At 31.1% G+C, this 19389-nt stretch overlaps 1 protein-coding gene across 4 annotated transcripts in view; it reads right to left on the minus strand.

The window, feature by feature from the left end:
• The window catches only part of LOC119600890 (ubiquitin carboxyl-terminal hydrolase nonstop), a 29299-nt gene that overhangs the window by 1388 nt on the left and 8522 nt on the right, over positions 1-19389 (minus strand). For 3 of the 4 annotated variants that reach the window (XM_037951461.1, XM_037951459.1, XM_037951460.1), the window contains 2 exons: positions 14809-14919; positions 13961-14748 (listed from right to left, as the gene is read on the minus strand). In XM_037951461.1, the coding sequence (XP_037807389.1) occupies positions 13961-14748; positions 14809-14919 (899 nt within the window). Of the gene's footprint in view, positions 1-13956; positions 14749-14808; positions 14920-19389 lie in introns of those variants that run through there. The other variant, XM_037951462.1, reaches the window with a different exon arrangement.

Raw genomic sequence — 19389 nt, forward strand, 5'->3', positions numbered from 1 at the left:
ACATGTCGCGTTCGAACATGACTAAAATTAAATTAAAAAATGTATACATAATTATTGGGTAAAATTATGAAAATTTTAAGGAGACATCACTTAAGAATATTTAAAAATGAGTCTCATTGAAATACGACCTCAGGTTTCGCTGAAATCGAACACCCTGGTTTATTGCAATTATCTTTGAAATGAAAAATTGCGTAAAATAAAACAGCACCAATTATAGGACTAATTAAAAGCTATAAGTAACGCCTATTGCCTAAATAAAAATTAGTTATTCTGACATTTTTATCATTTTAAATGTTTTCGACTGCGCCATATATTGAAAAATGTTATTCTTGAGTTAAAAAATATTTTTTTAATAGATATCCCACTCGCATCCCATTAAGCGACTATAAAGCCTTTAAAGGAAAACGTTATGGAGTCGACACTCGTTCTTTGGAACGCTTCTAGAACTAGTTCTTTAATCAATGATTTTTTTGAATTTGTCAATTTATTATTTTTTCTAAAATTATTTTAATAATTTTCATATATATATGTATGTATGTATGTAATTTTCATAAATGTATACTACATATTATCTATAATATGGAATATTATCGCGATTTATTGGAAATTACATTACATGGTTTTAAATAACAATATTCTCTTTACAATGTAATAAAAATGCAAAAATGTTAGAAAAAATAATATTTATACAGAACTTCATCGCCTTTGGTGCAAAAATTGCAAAAAGTAATACTGTAATATAAATACATACTATGTATCTTACGTAAAATTTAAGATTATTCTTTCGCACTTCTAATCTTTTTGTAAGGATATACATACATACATATGTACGTTACAAGCAGCTAACTTTCCTTTCTCCTGGTACCATTCAATTAGGGATTTCTTTAATATTTTATATTTCAGTTGAATGCGTTTTCTATTTCGATAAAAATATGTATGTTTATACATTTTTTGACTTTTTTTTCAACTAATTCCAAGAAGTTGTTTCAGAACTAGATGTTTTTAAGAACCACAACAATATTTCGAGGAACGGGTTCCAGACGTAATGGCGATACCACTAGTTCCAAGGTGGTTCTGTTTGCACTCGCACCAGAACTAGTAGTCTTTAGAACAAGTTCTAAAATCATTCCTGGGATTTATTTTTTTATCTATCTATCTATCTATCTATCTATCTATCTATCTATCTATCTATCTATCTATCTATCTATCTATCTATCTATCTATCTATCTATCTATCTATCTATCTATCTATTCTATCTATCTATCTATCTATCTATCTATCTATCTATCTATCTATCTATCTATCTATCTATCTATCTATCTATCTATCTATCTATCTATCTATCTATCTATCTATCTATCTATCTATCTATCTATCTATCTATCTATCTATCTATCTATCTATCTATCTATCTATCTATCTATCTATCTATCTATCTATCTATCTATCTATCTATCTATCCATGATAAAAATATGAAGGTAGTGTCATTCCTCTCTCTCAAAAAAACTTTTTGAAGTTTGCTGGTATTTTTTGAAATTCGTATTTTGTAAATAAATAGAACATCGTTGCCACATATGAAAGGGAATAGTAATTGTATACAATGTAGATTATCATTTGAAAGGGTTTTGAAGCAATGTATAATTGTGTCCTTAGGTTTAGGTTAAGAAGGTTTATGTCCATTCTCATGGCGTTTCAACCCAGAAGATTTACCGAGTCAATTCCCTAATTGAAGAAACGTGAGATAATCTCCAATCGAATGATAAAAGCAGTAGACTGCGGGGGTTAAATCCCGCAATTTCTTCATGTTTGTTATGGAACCTATTCCCCAGCCATTTCAACCTAATATTCTGTGTCCTAGGATAGTGGCAAATTATATGCTCGATGACTCTAATTCCTACCCGTTGGAATGCGTTTACCCAGTCCTATAAGTATCTTGGTAGCCTTCACATCAAGTTCTGTCCCTAAGGCCTTTTATATTTTGCAATCCAATCTACTATTCCAGGACTGCTTAATGATGTCACTCATTCCCTCGAATATTAACATGTAATAATCGTGTCCATATTAGACAATAAACTGGAAGCAAAGTACTTAAAGATTTCGTGAATGTTAAATTTTTTCACTTGAAGAAAACCGTGTATTCTTGGACCGGATGGAGCACTAATTGCAATTGCTTGATACGGACAGCAAGAGACATTCAATTTGATATAGGACTTAACAGGAAGTTTATAGTTTTAATTGAATTTTTTGTACATTTATTTAAATTTTTATTGATTTTTTTTATTACATTTGTACATTTTGGTTTTTAGTTTAGTTTAAATTGAATTTTATTTTTGATTTTGATTAAAAAATAAACAAACAAAAAATGGGATTTTCAAAGTAAATGTGGTAACTCCATTTATTAAAATACCAGCAAATGTCAGATGGTTAATATGGCGACAAAAAGAGAGAATGACACTACCTTGATATTTTTACCATGTATCTATCTATCTATCTATCTATCTATCTATCTATCTATCTATCTATCTATCTATCTATCTATCTATCTATCTATCTATCTATCTATCTATCTATCTATCTATCTATCTATCTATCTTTCTATCTATCTATCTATCTATCTATCTATCTATCTATCTATCTATCTATCTATCTATCTATCTATCTATCTATCTATCTATCTATCTATCTATCTATCTATCTATCTATCTATATTAAAATATGTGTTTATTTGTTTGAAGTCTATAGACCGCTGGACCGATTTTTATGAATTTTTCACAGTATGTATGTCTAGAAGAAAGTATAGGCTACTTTTTATTTCAAAATTTTAAGGGAGCGAGGTGCTACACCCACATCCAAAATATGAATTAAAAGTTGCATATCTGAGAAAATATGTACGGATAACTCAGACATCCATATGAACATATAGGGACAAAATGGGTGGATTAGCTATAGATGGCGTGGCACCTCCCACATAAAGAAAATCTTAAATTAGAATATCTGAAAAAAAGAGTTAAAGTTCTCAAATTTTGTCGGAACCACTTTAGTGCCAATATGACTATTTAAGGCAAAAAATGGGCAGACTATCAATAGGGGACATCGCACCCATTATATAAATTGTATAAAAACATTCATTTATCTGGGAAACTATTAGAGGTAGAATCTTCAAATTTTGCACTAACAGCTTTGAAATGCATATGAACATTTTGGGGAAAAATGGATGTACTAGAAATAGGCGAATAGTACTAGAATATAAAGAAAATTTTAAATTATTATATCTGAGAAAATATAAGAGTTAGCCGAAAATGGGTGGGAGGCTTAGAACCGTCCATATAAATTATATACAAAAGTTCTTATATCTGAGAAACTATTAGAACTTAAATCCTCAAATTTTGCAGGAAAGACTTTGACATCCATGTTTACATTTGGGATATAATTTGGACGACAAGCTATTTACATTAAATAAAAAATCGTACATCTGGAATACTATTAGAAGTAGAATCGTCAAACATATACATGTTTGGAAAATTAAATACAAAAATTTTTATATCAGAGAAACTATTAGAGCTAGAATCTTTAAATTTTGCATGGGTAGCATTAAAATCCATACTAACGTTTGGAAAAAATTGGTAAAATTGCAATTGTTGTTTGGTATCCCCATATGAATCAAATACAAAAATCGTATATCTGGAAAACTTTTAGAGTAAGAATTCTCAAAAATCGTAAAGTGGAATTTTAATTTATATCGTGTTTAGGGTAGCAAAGTACACTGGGTATAGGTAGTAGCTTAATACACATCCCAGCAAAAAAAATTTGAAGTTGTTAAAGAAGAAGGGATATTTTCATGATTTCTTTTGTACGTATTCTATTTAATGCGTTTTAAATACATGCCTAAATTCTAATAAATTTGTCATCAGTGAAGGCATGAAAAATGCACCCAAATTCACTCATGTAACTCCACTATAGGAATTGTAATATTTTACTATAATTTGGTATTCTCTTAGGAGATTTAACGAAAACGTGCATTTCATACAATAAATATTAAAAATTACATACATTTTTTTATTAGATTTTTGTTTTTGTAGGTACCTACCTACCTAGTAATATTAAGTCAATTTTAACATTAATAAGAGAAGGAAAAAACCAAGACTGTTTAATGGATTTTAAAACACAATGGGAATTTTTCCTCTGCATAAATTTAAATCCAATAAAAATCAGTTAGTTATGTTTTATCTTATTTTATTTTTATCAATATCACACAAAAAAATTATTTAAATATTGATAATTAAATCGAAATACCATTATTAATGCATTTTTAAATAAATATAGTGCACCAATGAAAATTCGCTTGAGAATCATCGAATATTCATTGGTTATAAGAACTCATTTAAATGGCGAACTATTTTTCCAAATACGAACACATGCATGCCAATGACACGCTAATGTTAAAATCACGCATGTTTCCCCTAAATATGAACCAGTTCATTATCAGTTCAACCCATGCATTTACTACTTTTTTTGCACGTCTTTTTTTGCTGGGATACTAATAAAAATTAAATAATTAATAAAAATTTATAATTCCCACTTCACACGATTTGCTATTAATTTTTTTAGTGAAGTGTCCGGGTTTGGCTTGTAGCGACTATAAATCTAGCTAAATAAAAACTCCCATAATTTCCAAACACATTTTTAAATTTTTACATTGCAATGATAATATGGGGGCCTTTTTGTAACTTTTATTTTTCATATTTTGTTTGGCTGGGGAGCCGTGTTGAAAAATAATGTTGAAAATAATTTTGTAATTAATTAATAATTTTTATATTTTGCATATTAATCAGGTATATTTTTTTACTGTGTAATATTGTTATTTTGGCCAGTATGGCTTTATATTACTAATAATAAATAAATAAATAAATAAATAAAATAAATAATAATTTTGTAAATTTATTAGTCGAAAATTGAAGGGGTTAAGGTCACCATTAATAATCGATATATTGGATGTGAAAGCAAAGTATTAAAATAAACTAATCGAAACGTTTGTAATTGTTTTGTTTTGATCTTTGCAGTGAGTAAAACAGAAACAAAACCAAAACAACAAAAACGATTTTTTCATTTGGTTTTGTATTGTTTTTGCTTTTGAGCACATCATGTACATTAACTCAAATGTACGCAGCTAGAAAAGAAAAAAATGGGAGCAAAACTGAAAAGTTTCGAGTAAAACATTTTCGCAAACGTTTCCTGATTGTTTTGCTCATTACAAAAACATTTTTGAGTAGTATTAAAAGAAGACTTGTAAAGTTTTTAGTTTTTGTAGATGCCTATGTGAAATACAGCTGTAATAAAAACAAAAACAAAAAAGAAAACATAAAAAATGAGATGAAATCAAACACGCTCTAAATGATTCTGTCATAAAATACGTTTCTGCATTTGTTTTGTTCTCAAATGTACGATTGTAAAGGCAAAAAACCAAGTAGATGAGCGAAAAGTCAATTGTTTTGTTTTCGCTCTTTCTCACTTAAAAAGTATTTATTTTAGTTTTGCTCATGTACAGAACGATTTAAAATGTTTGAAAAGTTTTGTACATTATGGAAACGTTTGCGAAATGTTTAGTTTGTTTTCATACTCTGGGTGAAAGGTTACAAAAATCAGTTTTTACAAATATCTCGTTTATTGTAATTCCTATGACTTCAGATGCTTCTACAATTCTGTAGATTAGTTAGTTGTTTTCGAGTTATAGTGGACTATTTTTCCACTGATATTTTTAAATCTTAATACATTTAAATCTTAAACAACATTGCCATAATTTTTGCTTTGTTCATAACATGTTTTACATTATTTTATATTTTGACTCAGAATCATTCTATGACCTATAGTGCAATGTTTTCAGATCGTTCATAATTAGAGCAATATTCCCACCAAATTTTATTAAAATCAGACTTCATCTTTCAACATTTTGTATTATGACCAAAAAAATATATTTCTCTCTGGTATTGGTTACGATGACCAAAAATTAAATCTTATTATAATGGTTAAATCTTATTCTAAATCCATCACTGTTTATTTGTTAAATGAGACCTTTTCGTCATTTTTCCTATAACCATTACGTCCCTGACGAGTAATCGATTCCTATTGAACGAAACCTCATTTGTTGAAATGGATAACGGGTTCCAAAGTTATTCAGTCGTCAACATTACGAATTTTTCACAAAAATTTCCGACATGTTTATCTTTAGAGACTTCGACAGACGCTTTCACATCCGAATTCCAAATAGGAATTCAGCACACGAGTCACACTCAACGGATGGTGTAACGAATGTTTTCACTGACGGCTCCAAGAGGAGTGGAAGAGTGGGTGGTGGCTTTTACATTGAAAGATTTGGAATCAAATCCTCTTTTAGGCTACCTAATTATTGCAGTATTTTACAGGCAGAGATTTCTGCTATAAAGCGAGTCGCAAACTGGCTGAGGTATTATCAAATATCGGGTGATATATGTATATATACGGACAGCAAAGCTGCGATTAAAAATCTAGCGGGTGTCTTTACGACATCTAGGTTAACCGAAGAATGCCGGGTATCTTTGAACGAGATAGCGAGACATTCTAGGATAACGCTAATATCGGTCCCTGGACATAGTAATTGTCAGGGAAACTCTATAGCTGACGAACTTGCCAGAAATGGTGCGATGAGAGGGGAAGATGAAATCGACGCATTTACTGGTATCTCTCTTACTAACTGTAAGTTACTGGTTCAGAACGAACTATATGAAATGGCTCAAATCAGATGGTTCAGTGAAACCACCTGTCTCAATTCGAGGTCAATTTGGCCTCTATATGACGCTCCCAGGTCAAGCTTGCTATTAAGCTTTCGCAGGGAACAGGTTAGAATGCTGATATCAGTCATAACGGGACACTGTACTATTGGTAATCATGCCAGAAGAATGGGTCTCGAATATAACGACTACTGTAGGAGTTGTAATAATGAGGAAGAAGAGGAAACAATACCTCACCTTCTCTGCTATTGCCCATCTTTCAATGAAAGCAGAGAACAATGTTTTGGCCTTGCTGCTTTATCTTGTCTGGATGAGCTATCTGGGATATGCCTGAAGAATATCATAAACTTTGTGAATCAAACCGGTTGGTTTAAATCTGGAAGTAGAGAGTAATAGTCAAGCGTACCCCTACGACCACTAGGGTAACACAACGGGACCGCAATTAGGTGGACCCATGTGAGCCACTCATCCTTAATTGAATGGCTGCCCTTCTTACCTAAACCTATCTTTAGAGACCCATACAATATGAACGTAATATATTATGGATACAAATTAGACGTCATATAAACCGCATTTAAGAGTAGAATACATGCTCTACGTTTAAACTCAATCGAAGTGTATGTGGAATGACCCAAAAACAAATTGATCGTCCTATGTAATGCAGTTGCACGTTCATTCTTTAAAAACAAAAGAAAATTTGTTTTTGATATTGATCGTATTACAATTTTATTTTTTAAGTTTTAAATATTATTGGATAGTAGGCCATGTTAGATCAAATTGTTTGATTATCAACAAAACAACTTTGTTAATTTACTTTTAGTAACATTTGAATTGTAAATAAATGTTTTTACGTTTTATAATTAAAATTTTCATTCTACTTTTGAAACTGAAAATAGTTGTTTATAATTTATTGAGTTCCAATAGGTTATGGGCCCAGGTCGCGAATAATTTATAATCGTAGAGTTGGCAAATATTGTGCGCAATGGAACAAAAATGTATGTTTCCGTTATTGAACTCCACAAACTATTTTACGTGGAAATTTAAAATGCAGATGCATTTAATTCATTTAGACCTATGGGATGTTGTTGAAAAGGCCCATCCAGATCCAATTACCCCAGCATTTATCAAGCCTGATCAAAAAGCAAGAGCAGCTATCGCAATGTGTGTGGACAATTCTCAGGTCCATCTTATAAGAATGGCAACATCAGCAAAATCTATGTGGATTAAGATAAAAACAACTTACGAGAGGAAAACAATGACGTCCAAACTACATCTTTTGCGCAAACTTTATGATAAAAGAATGGTAGAAGGTGATAGTATGCAAGAACACATAAATAATTTAAATCTTTTGAGAGCTCAATTGCTGGACAGAGGTGAGGATATAAGAGACAACTCTATGGTAGCTATTATGTTGAATAGTTTACCGAAATCTTTTGGAGCATTGGTTACATCGATAGAAGGTCAACCTGAAGATTCAATTAAATTAGAATATGTGCAAGAAAAATTGTTGGATGAAGCTGAAAGAAGAGGTGAGTCTGATAATCAAGTGAATAATGCTGAAAATGAAGCATTGAAGAGTCAACATGCAAAATTCAAGAACAGAAAACAAATTAAATGTTATCATTGCAACAAACTTGGACATATGAAGAAAGACTGCTTCAAATTGAAGAAAGAGAAAACTGATTCCAGTCACGTAGCATCAACACAGATCTGTTTAAATGTATGTGAAATAAAGAAAGGCTGGGTTATTGATTCTGGAGCTTCTATCCACATGACAAATGATCTAAATTTGTTTAAGAACATGAAGAAGTATAATAGCAAAGTCCATATTGCTGATGGTAAGGCTCTCGATTCCATTGGTATAAGAGAAGGAATAATACAAGGTAACATTAATCAAATTTCACTTCAAAATGTGTTATACGTTCCGGGTCTTAATGGAAGCTTAATGTCAGTCAAAGCTATGACTGCGAAAGGTTGCAAAATAATTTTTGAAGAAAATATATGCAAAATTATGAAAGGAGACCAAGTAATTGCAGATGGCATTTTTAAAGATAATGTGTATGTTTTGAATGAAATTAATAAAGCGTATAATGTCCAGTATTCATTAGAGTGCATTCATTTATGTCATAGAAGATTAGGACATCGTAATTTCAAAGACATTAATAAGGTAGCGAAATTTGCAAATGGTATTGAGATACAAAATTGCCAAGAAGAAAAAGTTTGTGATGTATGTGCAAAATCTAAGTTAACAAGAATGCCATTTCCTAAAGAAAGCAACTACCAGTCAAATGAAGTGCTTGATCTTGTGCACTCAGACGTATGTGGACCATTCCAAGTAAGTTCGCATACAGGTAAGCGATACTTTTTAACATTTATCGACGATTTCTCGCGTTATACAAAAGTCTACGTCATGGCAAAGAAAAATGAAGTTATCAATAAATTTAAAGAATTTTTAGCAGAAGTTCAGAATTTTACTGGCAAGAAATTAAAAGTCCTTCGATGCGATAATGGAGGTGAATTTATAAACTCCGAAATGAAGAAAATTTTAAAAATTAATGGTATTATATTACAAACTACAGTACCCTATTGTCCTGAACAAAATGGTGTTGCGGAGCGTAAAAACCGTACATTAGTTGAAATGATTAGAGCCATGCTTAACGATGCAAATTTACCGAAGAAGGTGTGGGCTGAATGTGTAATTGCTGCAAACTATATTCAAAACCGGTTGCCTTCAAAGTCTATTAGCAAAACTTCTTATGAAATCTCGTTCAAAAGAAAACCTGATATAAGCAACATAAAAGTGTATGGAAGTAAAGCCTATGCTCAAGCACCAAAGTGCAGACGACGCAAACTTGATAACGTATCTATTGAAGGTATTTGATGGTTATGCAGAAAATTGTAAAGGATATAGAATTCTGATGAATGGAAGTAATAAAATTATAATAAGCAAAGGTGTAAAATTTGTAGAAAATTTCAATTTATCTGATAAAGAAAATAAACAAAATGAAAAAACGGTTTTAGTAGATATTATAAATAATAAAAATGTGACTGAAATTGAAAACGAAGAAACTGACTTCGAATCTGACGATGAAGAAGTTGAAGTTTTTGAAGATACTTATGAAGAAATTCCTTCAGATGATCTGGAAGAATTGTCAGTAACTCAAACCAATCCTCGACGATCTGAACGACTTAAAAATAAACCAAAGAAGAGTTATAAAGAAATAGCGAAAAGTGCAGTAACGAATCATGATGTCATTCCTAATTCCTGGAATGAAATGTTGAATTTACCTAAGACGGACAAGGACTTGTGGATAGCAGCAGCTAATGAAGAAATTCATTGTTTGAAAAATAAAGATACATGGAAATTGGTTCAACCTCCCAAAGGAAAGAAAATTATTGGATGTAAGTGGGTGTTTTAAAAGAAAGGTGATATTGTCAATAAACCAAAATACAAAGCAAGATTAGTTGCTAAAGGTTATGCACAAACTTTTGGTGAAGACTTTGATGAAACATTTGCTCCAGTAGGAAAATTTGTTACGTTAAGAACTCTTTTGGCGGTAAGTGCAGTTAAAAAGTTTGCCGTTAAACACTTAGATGTAAGGTCAGCTTTTTTGAATGGTGATATTCAAGAAGAAATATACATGGAACAACCTGAAGGTTATATAAAAGAAGGCAATGAACATCTCGTTTGTAAATTACAAAAGTCTCTTTATGGATTAAAACAGGTAGCAAAGGCTTGGTATGATAAGATAAATCAAATTTTATTGAAAATTGGCTTTACAGCTGGAAAAGCAGATACTTGTTTATATAAAAACAAATTGACAATGAAATTGTATATCTACTCATATATGTGGATAATATACTAATTTGTGCCAAAAATGAATTATATAAATGATATCAATAATCAATTAAATGAATATTTTTAATGCAAAGATCTTGGAAATGTATCATCATATTTAGGCATCCAAATAAATCAAAATTCTAATGGAGATTTTCTCCTTCATCAAGAAGACAAGATAAACAAATTAATAGAAGAAATTAAACTAGAAGATGGAAAGCTGAGTTCAATTCCCATGGATCCAGAGTTTATTAAAATAACCCATAATGAAAATATACTACCAAATGACGAAAATTATAGATCAATTATTGGTATATTACTTCATCTTTCTATAACTTCAAGGCCAGATATAGCTTCAGCTGTTTCTATATTGTGTAGAAGAGTTGAAACTCCCCGAAAGTGTGATTGCGAAGCATTGAAGAAAATTGTGAGATATCTAAAAGCCTCAATTCATAAACGGTTAATTATTAAAGCAAATTCAGATCTAAAATTAAAATGCTACTTGGGCAGGAGATCATGGTGATAGAAAATCAACTAGTGGCTTTATATTTTTATTGGGCTTAAATGCTATTTCTTGGTCATCTAAAAAGCAGTCAACAGTTGCATTGTCGTCTACTGAAGCAGAATTTATAGCAGCTTCGTTTGCATCTCAAGAATTACTATGGATCAAACAATTGCTTGAAGATATGTCAATTTCCGTTTCTACACCCATTCCTATGTACGAAGATAACCAGAGCTGTATCAAAATAATTGAATCTGCAAAATTTAGTTCTAGAACAAAACACATTGACGTAAAATATCATCACATCAAAAACCTTAATGAAACTGGAGTTATTCAAGTACTATATTGTCCTACAGATCAACAGTTAGCAGATTTTCTGACGAAAGCTTTACCACTGCCAAAATTTCAAATGTTAATTAAAAATATATTTTGTTGAGAGGGGATGTTAGATCAAATTGTTTGCTTATCAACAAACCAACTTTGTTAATTTACGTTTGTTTTTACGTTTTATAATTAAAATTTTCATTCTACTTTTGAAACTGAAAATAGTTGTTTATAATTTATTGAGTTCCAATAGGCCAGCTCTATCGGTCAAGTAGGTCAGGGGGTCAAAGTTGGACATTTTGGTCTCACAGGATTTTTTTTGCTCAAAAGAAAGCTAAGACCAATTCCCATAAGAGCTTTCTGGTTACTTAGTGGGATACCTATAAAAATATTTGGTACTTAATTTTTTAAAATTGACGTTTTTGTTGTATTCTTTTTTTTTTTTTGCTCAAAAGAAAGTTCAGACCAATTCCTTTAGAGCTTTCTTGTTACTAAGTGGGATGCGGTGGGATATCTATAAAATAATATTTTAACTCAAAAAGCAAAGTTTTTGTGTTTAAATATTATTTTTTACATATGCCTCTTGCATACCACTAAGTGACCACAAAGCTCTTAAAGAAAATGATCTAAGCTTTCTTTTGAGCGAAAAAAATACAACAAAATCGACCTTTCATCTGGCGTCTTTTCTCTCAGGATGTTTTTTTGGTTATTTTTGATTCTATTTGTTAATTGTTCTGTACGTTTGATTCTGAATTGCAGGAATATTTTGTTTTAGTAGCATTGACCCTCTTATTGTTGATTACTACTAATCGTTTTTTATGAGGTGTAATTTTATGTAGTTGCTGTTATATCTCTTTTAGTCATATGTTTTCTGCATTGTTAGTTTTTGACATGTCAGTTGATTGCTATTCTTTCAGTGTGGCTACTTTGAAGCTTTCTTGACTGTATTATAGGAGTGAGTATATGAGTTGTTTGGTAAACTGTTGTAGAGTTTTTAATGACATATAAAAGACTGATTGGAGTGTTGCACTTCGGCATATGGGTTAGACATTCAATATTATCTAATTTGGAGTTTAATTTGTGAATAGTGTGTTGGCATTGAATTGGGGTTTGAGGTTGGTTTTTTCCTGTCAATGATTTTTTCTCTCGACGATTTATTGTTTTTTTTTGTGATTAATGTTGGACCCACTTTTAATATCAGTGTTGAGTGTTAGACCTGGTGTGGATATTTCACCTTTTCGTGTATAACTTTAATAGACGTGCATGACCTATTTTATACAAAGGTTTTTGTTCTTAGTATTTTTGGCTTGTGAGGAGTACGCTACTTTCTTTTATACTTGGTTAGTTATTTCTTTACACACACACATCACTAAATATTTCTGGAACTGGTGGAGATAGTTTTTTTTACTAGGTTTTTTGCGCTAAACTATAAGCCTATAGAAATTCACTTCATTGAAAACTAAAAGTGGAATTGAATGTATTTACGTTTTGGCTATGAGGTATTTTAATATTGTAGTATATCAATTTTTAATTTTTTTTTTTAATTTAATTTATTACTTTTATTTAAATCATAATTTTAAGTATGAAAAAAATCATTTTTATGTAAACTATTCATAAGTAGAAATTTATAACCGATTATGGCCTATATAGGCTAGGTTATTGAAATAAAGAATTTGAAATTGAAATTGAAAATAGGGGAACGCCTTTGGACAATTTTTGCTAGGACCAATAGGTGAAAAGTTACACTCATTTGATAGATATCCCACTCGCATCCCATTATGGAACTATAAAGCCCTTAAAAGGAAATTGTCTAAGCTTTATTCTGAGTAAAAAAGGGAGCTTTTGAAAAAAAATTAAATTAAAAAATGTTTGGAAACAATGAAGAAATAGCTATCTGAACTCCTCTGGACAATTTTTGCTTGGAACCAATAGGTGAAAAGTTAGCCTCATTTGAATAAAAGCCTGTATGACCAAAATGTCCAACTTTGACCCCCTCTAACTCCGGTGGTTCTTGACAGATAGAGCTGAAGCTGGCTTACTATCCAATAGTACTAACTTTGGTGCAAATTTCAACGAAATCGATTTTTTGAGCTGGATCACTTGACATGAAATTGCCCATAAATATATTTTTTCCTAGAAGAACAAAATTAATATTTTGCGTAACAATTTTGCAAGTTTTTTACATTATCTTATAGAGAGTATTGTTCTTTAAAACAATGATATGAAATTTTCAGTATATCGCCATAATATTGCATATTTTAAATAATAAAATTAAATAATTTTAGTAAAAATAACGAATAAAAGCATTTTAGAAATATCTTTCGGTGCGGGAAGTTTTTCCATCAAATTGAATTTAAAAATATGTTTTTATTATCAGGGCGATAAGGTAGTACAGGCCAAAAATAGTTATAACCCTAAAAAATACTTCTTATATAAAAAATGTTGTGGAGTTTGAAGCTCTCCCGACTAGAAAATAATTATTATGTTTTGTTATGATACTAAAATCGACTTGTTCAAATTTATAAATTACCCTTCACTATCTAAGACCTGCTTTAAAGTTGCTGTAGTTATTATATGGTCGTCGCATTTTACCCATGTATCCTTGTGATGTCGGACATAAGCCGTATAATGACCAGCATCTATAGTTCCAACATGATTTACAACTGCGTACAACGAATAACGAAAATCTCCATAGGCGTTATTTTTATCAGACATAAATGGAGTCATATCAAACTCCACAGGAAATGATATGAAGGTTGAAATTTTTTTATCTATGAGTGATGAATGTTCGAAACGTTTTAAATGGAAACTAGCCACGCTGGGTAAAGTGCGTAAGCTAAACTGTTTAGTAGATTCTTGATAAGATTTACATGTTGAACATTTAATCTTAGCACTTGACCCTAAATGTTCCGCACGCGTATAACGTTCTAAACAATCTATCAATGACTTTGGTGTGGCACCGCCATGTGCCGTTTCACCCAAATCTAATGAAATATCCCAAAAAGGGTCAATCGTTGTCGATACTCCTTTACAAGATTGACATACTACATCGCTTTGTAACATGCCAGTAAAAATTTGATCTATAATGCAATTACATTGGGTTAGGCAATTTGTATGCGTTGAGGATGAGCTTGATTTAGTTGTACTCTCAGACTCAGCTTTTGCTTTCAAACAATGTCTATGCAAAACGTCCAATGTTGCAATAAAAAATTCATGAGCATCTTGTTGTTCGTATCCCGCCAAATGTTTTGCGTGATTCCATATTAAATGCAGTAATCGATGTAGCGATAAAGGCGATCGAGACCCAGAGTAAAATTCCTTGAAATAAAAATGATTATATAAATAAGCATATTGATAAATTAAAACTTATTTTAATACCTGGAAAAGTCTTGAAACTTCACAAACTAGACATTTCAGGGATGATTTCGCATTACACTCGTGGCGGTCTGATAAAAAGTAATCACTTAGCAGGGGAGTGTGTATTAGAGCCTAAAAATTTTTAAATTTTTAAAGAAACTTAATAAAATAGAAACACATCTCAAATAGTTACTACAAGACTGACATAGCTTCTCCTTAACGTTATTATACTGTATTAAGAGACATCATAAAAAATCATAAATAATTGAATGCCAAGGTTACAAAATCAACTTAACATGTTTTAAAATACAATGCGTATTCTTACTCTAATGTAATTTAAATCAGCAATTAATATCTCTGTTCCGAACTCGTCAGTTTATATTCGGAAGTAATCAGAAAAACAACATATCGTCCCTGTTTTGAATATTAGTACTATGTGGGTTTTACCAAAGTTTTCAGAAAAGCAAAAAAACAGGTTAAATTAGCTGTATTTTTGTTGTATCGCGTTGCTTAAGAAAAATATGTATATTTTCGGATTCGTTAACTAATAAATATGTATTTTGAATTTTTAACGCGTTTTAGCGCAATTCAAAGAAATTCCTCATAGGACTTTTTGGAAGACAATTTTTATATTGAAATATTCTTCCCATTTTATGTATAGATTTTAAGATTTCGTTCGAAATTTGGGTTTAGAGACTTTAAGGCGTTTATTTGACCAATTATAATGACCATGCAGCGGATGTTAGCATTTCATTCATAACATCAGCAATATTTACCTTTGCAAACGTATTCTATCTAAATTAGCGGACAAAATTGACCAAAATGAAGAATTTAAGACAGTAATATTAAAACAGGTATACAGCATCATCTAAACAATCTAAAATAAATTGTTCGTCGTACAACTTTTGATGTTATAACAACTTTTGTAAAGAATACAATTTCCGATATTATGATAAATATTATTATCGCGGCTCATTAGTTGTTATACCCTACACCACTTTAGTGGGAGGGTATATTGGATTTGTGCTGATGTTTGTAACGCACAATAATATTGGCCCTATACCCACCTTAAAGTATACCAATCGGCTTAGAATCATTTTCTGAGTCGATTTAGCTATGTCCGTCCGTCTGTCCGTCCATGTAAACCTTGTAATCAAACTACAGGTCGCAATTTTGAAGATAATTCAATGAAATTTGGCACATGATCTTCTATTGGCCCAGGGACGAAGCCTATTGAAAATGGTTAATATTGGTCCATTATTTCACCTAGCCCCCATACAACTGAGCCCCCGAATAGGGCTTGTAAACCTTGTAATCAAACTACAGGTCTCAATTTTGAAGATAATTCAATGAAATTTGGCACATGATCTTCTATTGTCCCAGAGACGAAGCCTATTGAAAATGGTTAACATCGGTCCATTTTCTCATCTAGCCCCCATACAACTGAAAACGACGAATAGGGATTTTAAGTTTATAATTATGTTTAATATACTCGTATCTCGACAAAAAGCTGCAAAACCAAGTTCTATACTAGCCTTGATGACTCGCATGAATTTTATAATTATAGGGTCTCATTTGACCATAGCCCCTATACAAATCCCCCTTCAAAATTTGACTTAAATGTCAACAATTTTATTCAACAATAAATGGCTTAAGTATATGTATCTGACACAAGTCAACTTAAATGCTTTATTATGAAAACTAAATCACATTTTATTTTTGTAACAGGTGTAGGGTATTATATGGTCGGCCTCGCCCGACTATAATTTCTTACTTGTTTTTGAATTAATTTCTTTTCATTTTCTTTTACTATTCTTGCATAAATTATCAGAAAATACTTATTTAATTCTTATTAAATCATTTATCATAGAATTTCGACTTATTTGCAGATCATCTGTCTATGCAAAATTTCAAATATGTTAGAAGTTGCAATTAAACTTTTAATTTGCAATTTTATTTAATGGACTTAATCTACGAAATACGTTGACTAGTCGCAAGTACTTTAAATAAAAAGTTACATAAAAGTATTAACGGAATGACGGACGAGATTGAATCTACCCATAAAGTGATTTTAAGTTGATGAGTGCACCAAAAGGCAGAAGATGATCCATTTTTTACGGTATTATATTAACTACTGTAAATAAAATAATATTATGGCGGTTTTATGAATTGTTAGAGCATTAAATACACCGTGCAACAGTAATTTTCACACATAAAAATCTATGTGTACAGGAAACTGTGGACCATTAGTATTAACTCTGTGTACTCAGTCTTTCATAATCAGCTCTTATGCTCCTGTAAAAGGAATTTAAAGTTTGAAGGACATACGATTTCGAAAGATGGAATTCCAAATTAATATAAAAAAGTTGGTTTTAATATTAATAGCAAATGAAGCTGAGAACCTCTGCTTGATAATATGATTAATAATATGATAATAATATGATTTATTTGAATTCATCAGGATTAAAAAGAAACGGAAGCTTAAAGAAAATTTATCACAAAAAAGCAGTTAAAAAATGTTGTTTCGAAAATGAGACCTTTTTAAATTTAATTTCTTTTCCGATTTTTTCTCTAAGTGAGTCAAATATATAATACTCTAGGGTGCTTTGCTACCCTAAAAGCAGTATAAATAAAAAACCCACTTAACGATTTTGAAGATTCTAACTGCAATAGTTCTCTAGACTTACAATATGTTACATATTAGAGATGCCAAGCAAATTACTGAAAGTTCGCCAATTTCTATCTATCTATGAAAAAATTGAATAATATAATAGTTTCCAAGATATACGAAATTTTGTATTTAATTCATTTATGTAGTGCCAAGCCCCCAATTGAAAGCTCGCCCGTTATTCTCTAAATGTTCACATGAATGTCAGAGTTTTTTATGTAAAATTTTAAGATTCAAGCTCTAGTAGTTTCCAGATATACAATTTTTCTATTTCATTCATGTGGGGGCTTCAAGCTCCCCAGATGAAAGTCCGATCTTTTTCCTCCAAAATATGCAGATGATTATTGAAGTAATTTCTGAAAAATTTGAAGAATCTAGTTCTATTAGTTTCCCAGATAAACGAAATTTTATATTTAAGTCATATGGGAGTTGTCAAGTTCCCCATTGAAAGTCCGCCCGTTATACTCTAATTGTTCAGATGAATGTCAAAGTTTTTCAAGTAAAATTTGAAGATTCTAGGCTCCACGCCCCCCATATGAAAGTCCGCACGTTTTCCCCCAAAATGTTCAGTTGAATATTAAAGTAATTTATGCCAAATTTTAAGAATCTAGTTCTATTAGTTTACCAGATAAATGAATTTTTGTATTTAATTAATATGGGAAGTGCCAAGTCCCCCATTTAAAGTCCGCCAATTATTCCCTAAATGTTCACATTAATGTCAAAGTACTTCATGTAATATTATTCTCTAAATGTTCACATGAATGTCAGAGTTTTTTATGTAAAATTTTAAGATTCAAGCTCTAGTAGTTTCCAGATATACAATTTTTCTATTTCATTCATGTGGGGGCTTCAAGCTCCCCAGATCTTTTTCCTCCAAAATATGCAGATGATTATTGAAGTAATTTCTGCAAAATTTGAAGAATCTAGTTCTATTAGTTTCCCAGATAAACGAAATTTTATATTTAAGTCATATGGGAGTTGTCAAGTTCCCCATTGAAAGTCCGCCCGTTATACTCTAATTGTTCAGATGAATGTCAAAGTTTTTCAAGTAAAATTTGAAGATTCTAGGTTCCACGCCCCCCATATGAAAGTCCGCACGTTTTCCCCCCGTTTCTCAGATATAAGAATTTTTCAATTAAATTCATGTGGGGGTTTCAAGCCCCCAAGATAAAAGCCCGCCCTTTTTTCTCCAAAATATTTAGATGAATATTAAAGTAATTTGTGCAAAATTTGAAGAATCCAGTTCTATTAGTTACCCAGATAAACGAAATTTTGTATTTAATCAATATGGGAGGTACCAAGTCCCCCATTGAAAGTCCGCCCGTTATACTCTAATTGTTCAGATGAATGTCAAAGTTCCTCAAGTAAAACTTGAAGATTCTGGCTCTAATAGTTTCTCACGAATTTTTCTATTTAATTCATATGGGGGCTCCAAGCCCCCCCAGATGGAAGTCCGATCTTTTCCATCCAAAATGTTCAGACGAATATTTAAGTTCTTAGTGCAAAAGTTGAAGAATTTAGTTCTATTAGTTTCCCAGATAAACGAATTTTTGCATTTAATTAATATGGGAGGTGCCGTTCCCCTCATGGGTAGTCCGCCAATTTATCTTTTAATAAATTTATATTGAAGCAAAGTATAACTGTTGAAGTTTATTTAAACAAATTCCCTGTTAACTTTTTCTAACTTATTGTAACAAATTTGTCAAACTATTGGTATTGAAAAAACTAGTTAGTTTGAAAGGAGGATGTACATACCCAGCAAAAAAAGTGTGGAAAAAGATGTAGAATTTTCATCACAACTAGTAACCCGAAGTGCTTCAAATTCAGGTGAAAACCCTATGAATTTTACATTGGCGTGTCATTGGAGGGATGTTGTTCATTTTTGACTACTTTGAACTACATCTAATCTTAAATTTAGAAGCTGTAGAAATCCG

The sequence above is a fragment of the Lucilia sericata genome, unplaced genomic scaffold, assembly GCF_015586225.1.
Source record: "Lucilia sericata isolate MDLA Ls3-8-SP2 unplaced genomic scaffold, ASM1558622v1 Contig000126F_arrow, whole genome shotgun sequence".
Classification (NCBI taxonomy): domain Eukaryota; kingdom Metazoa; phylum Arthropoda; class Insecta; order Diptera; family Calliphoridae; genus Lucilia; species Lucilia sericata.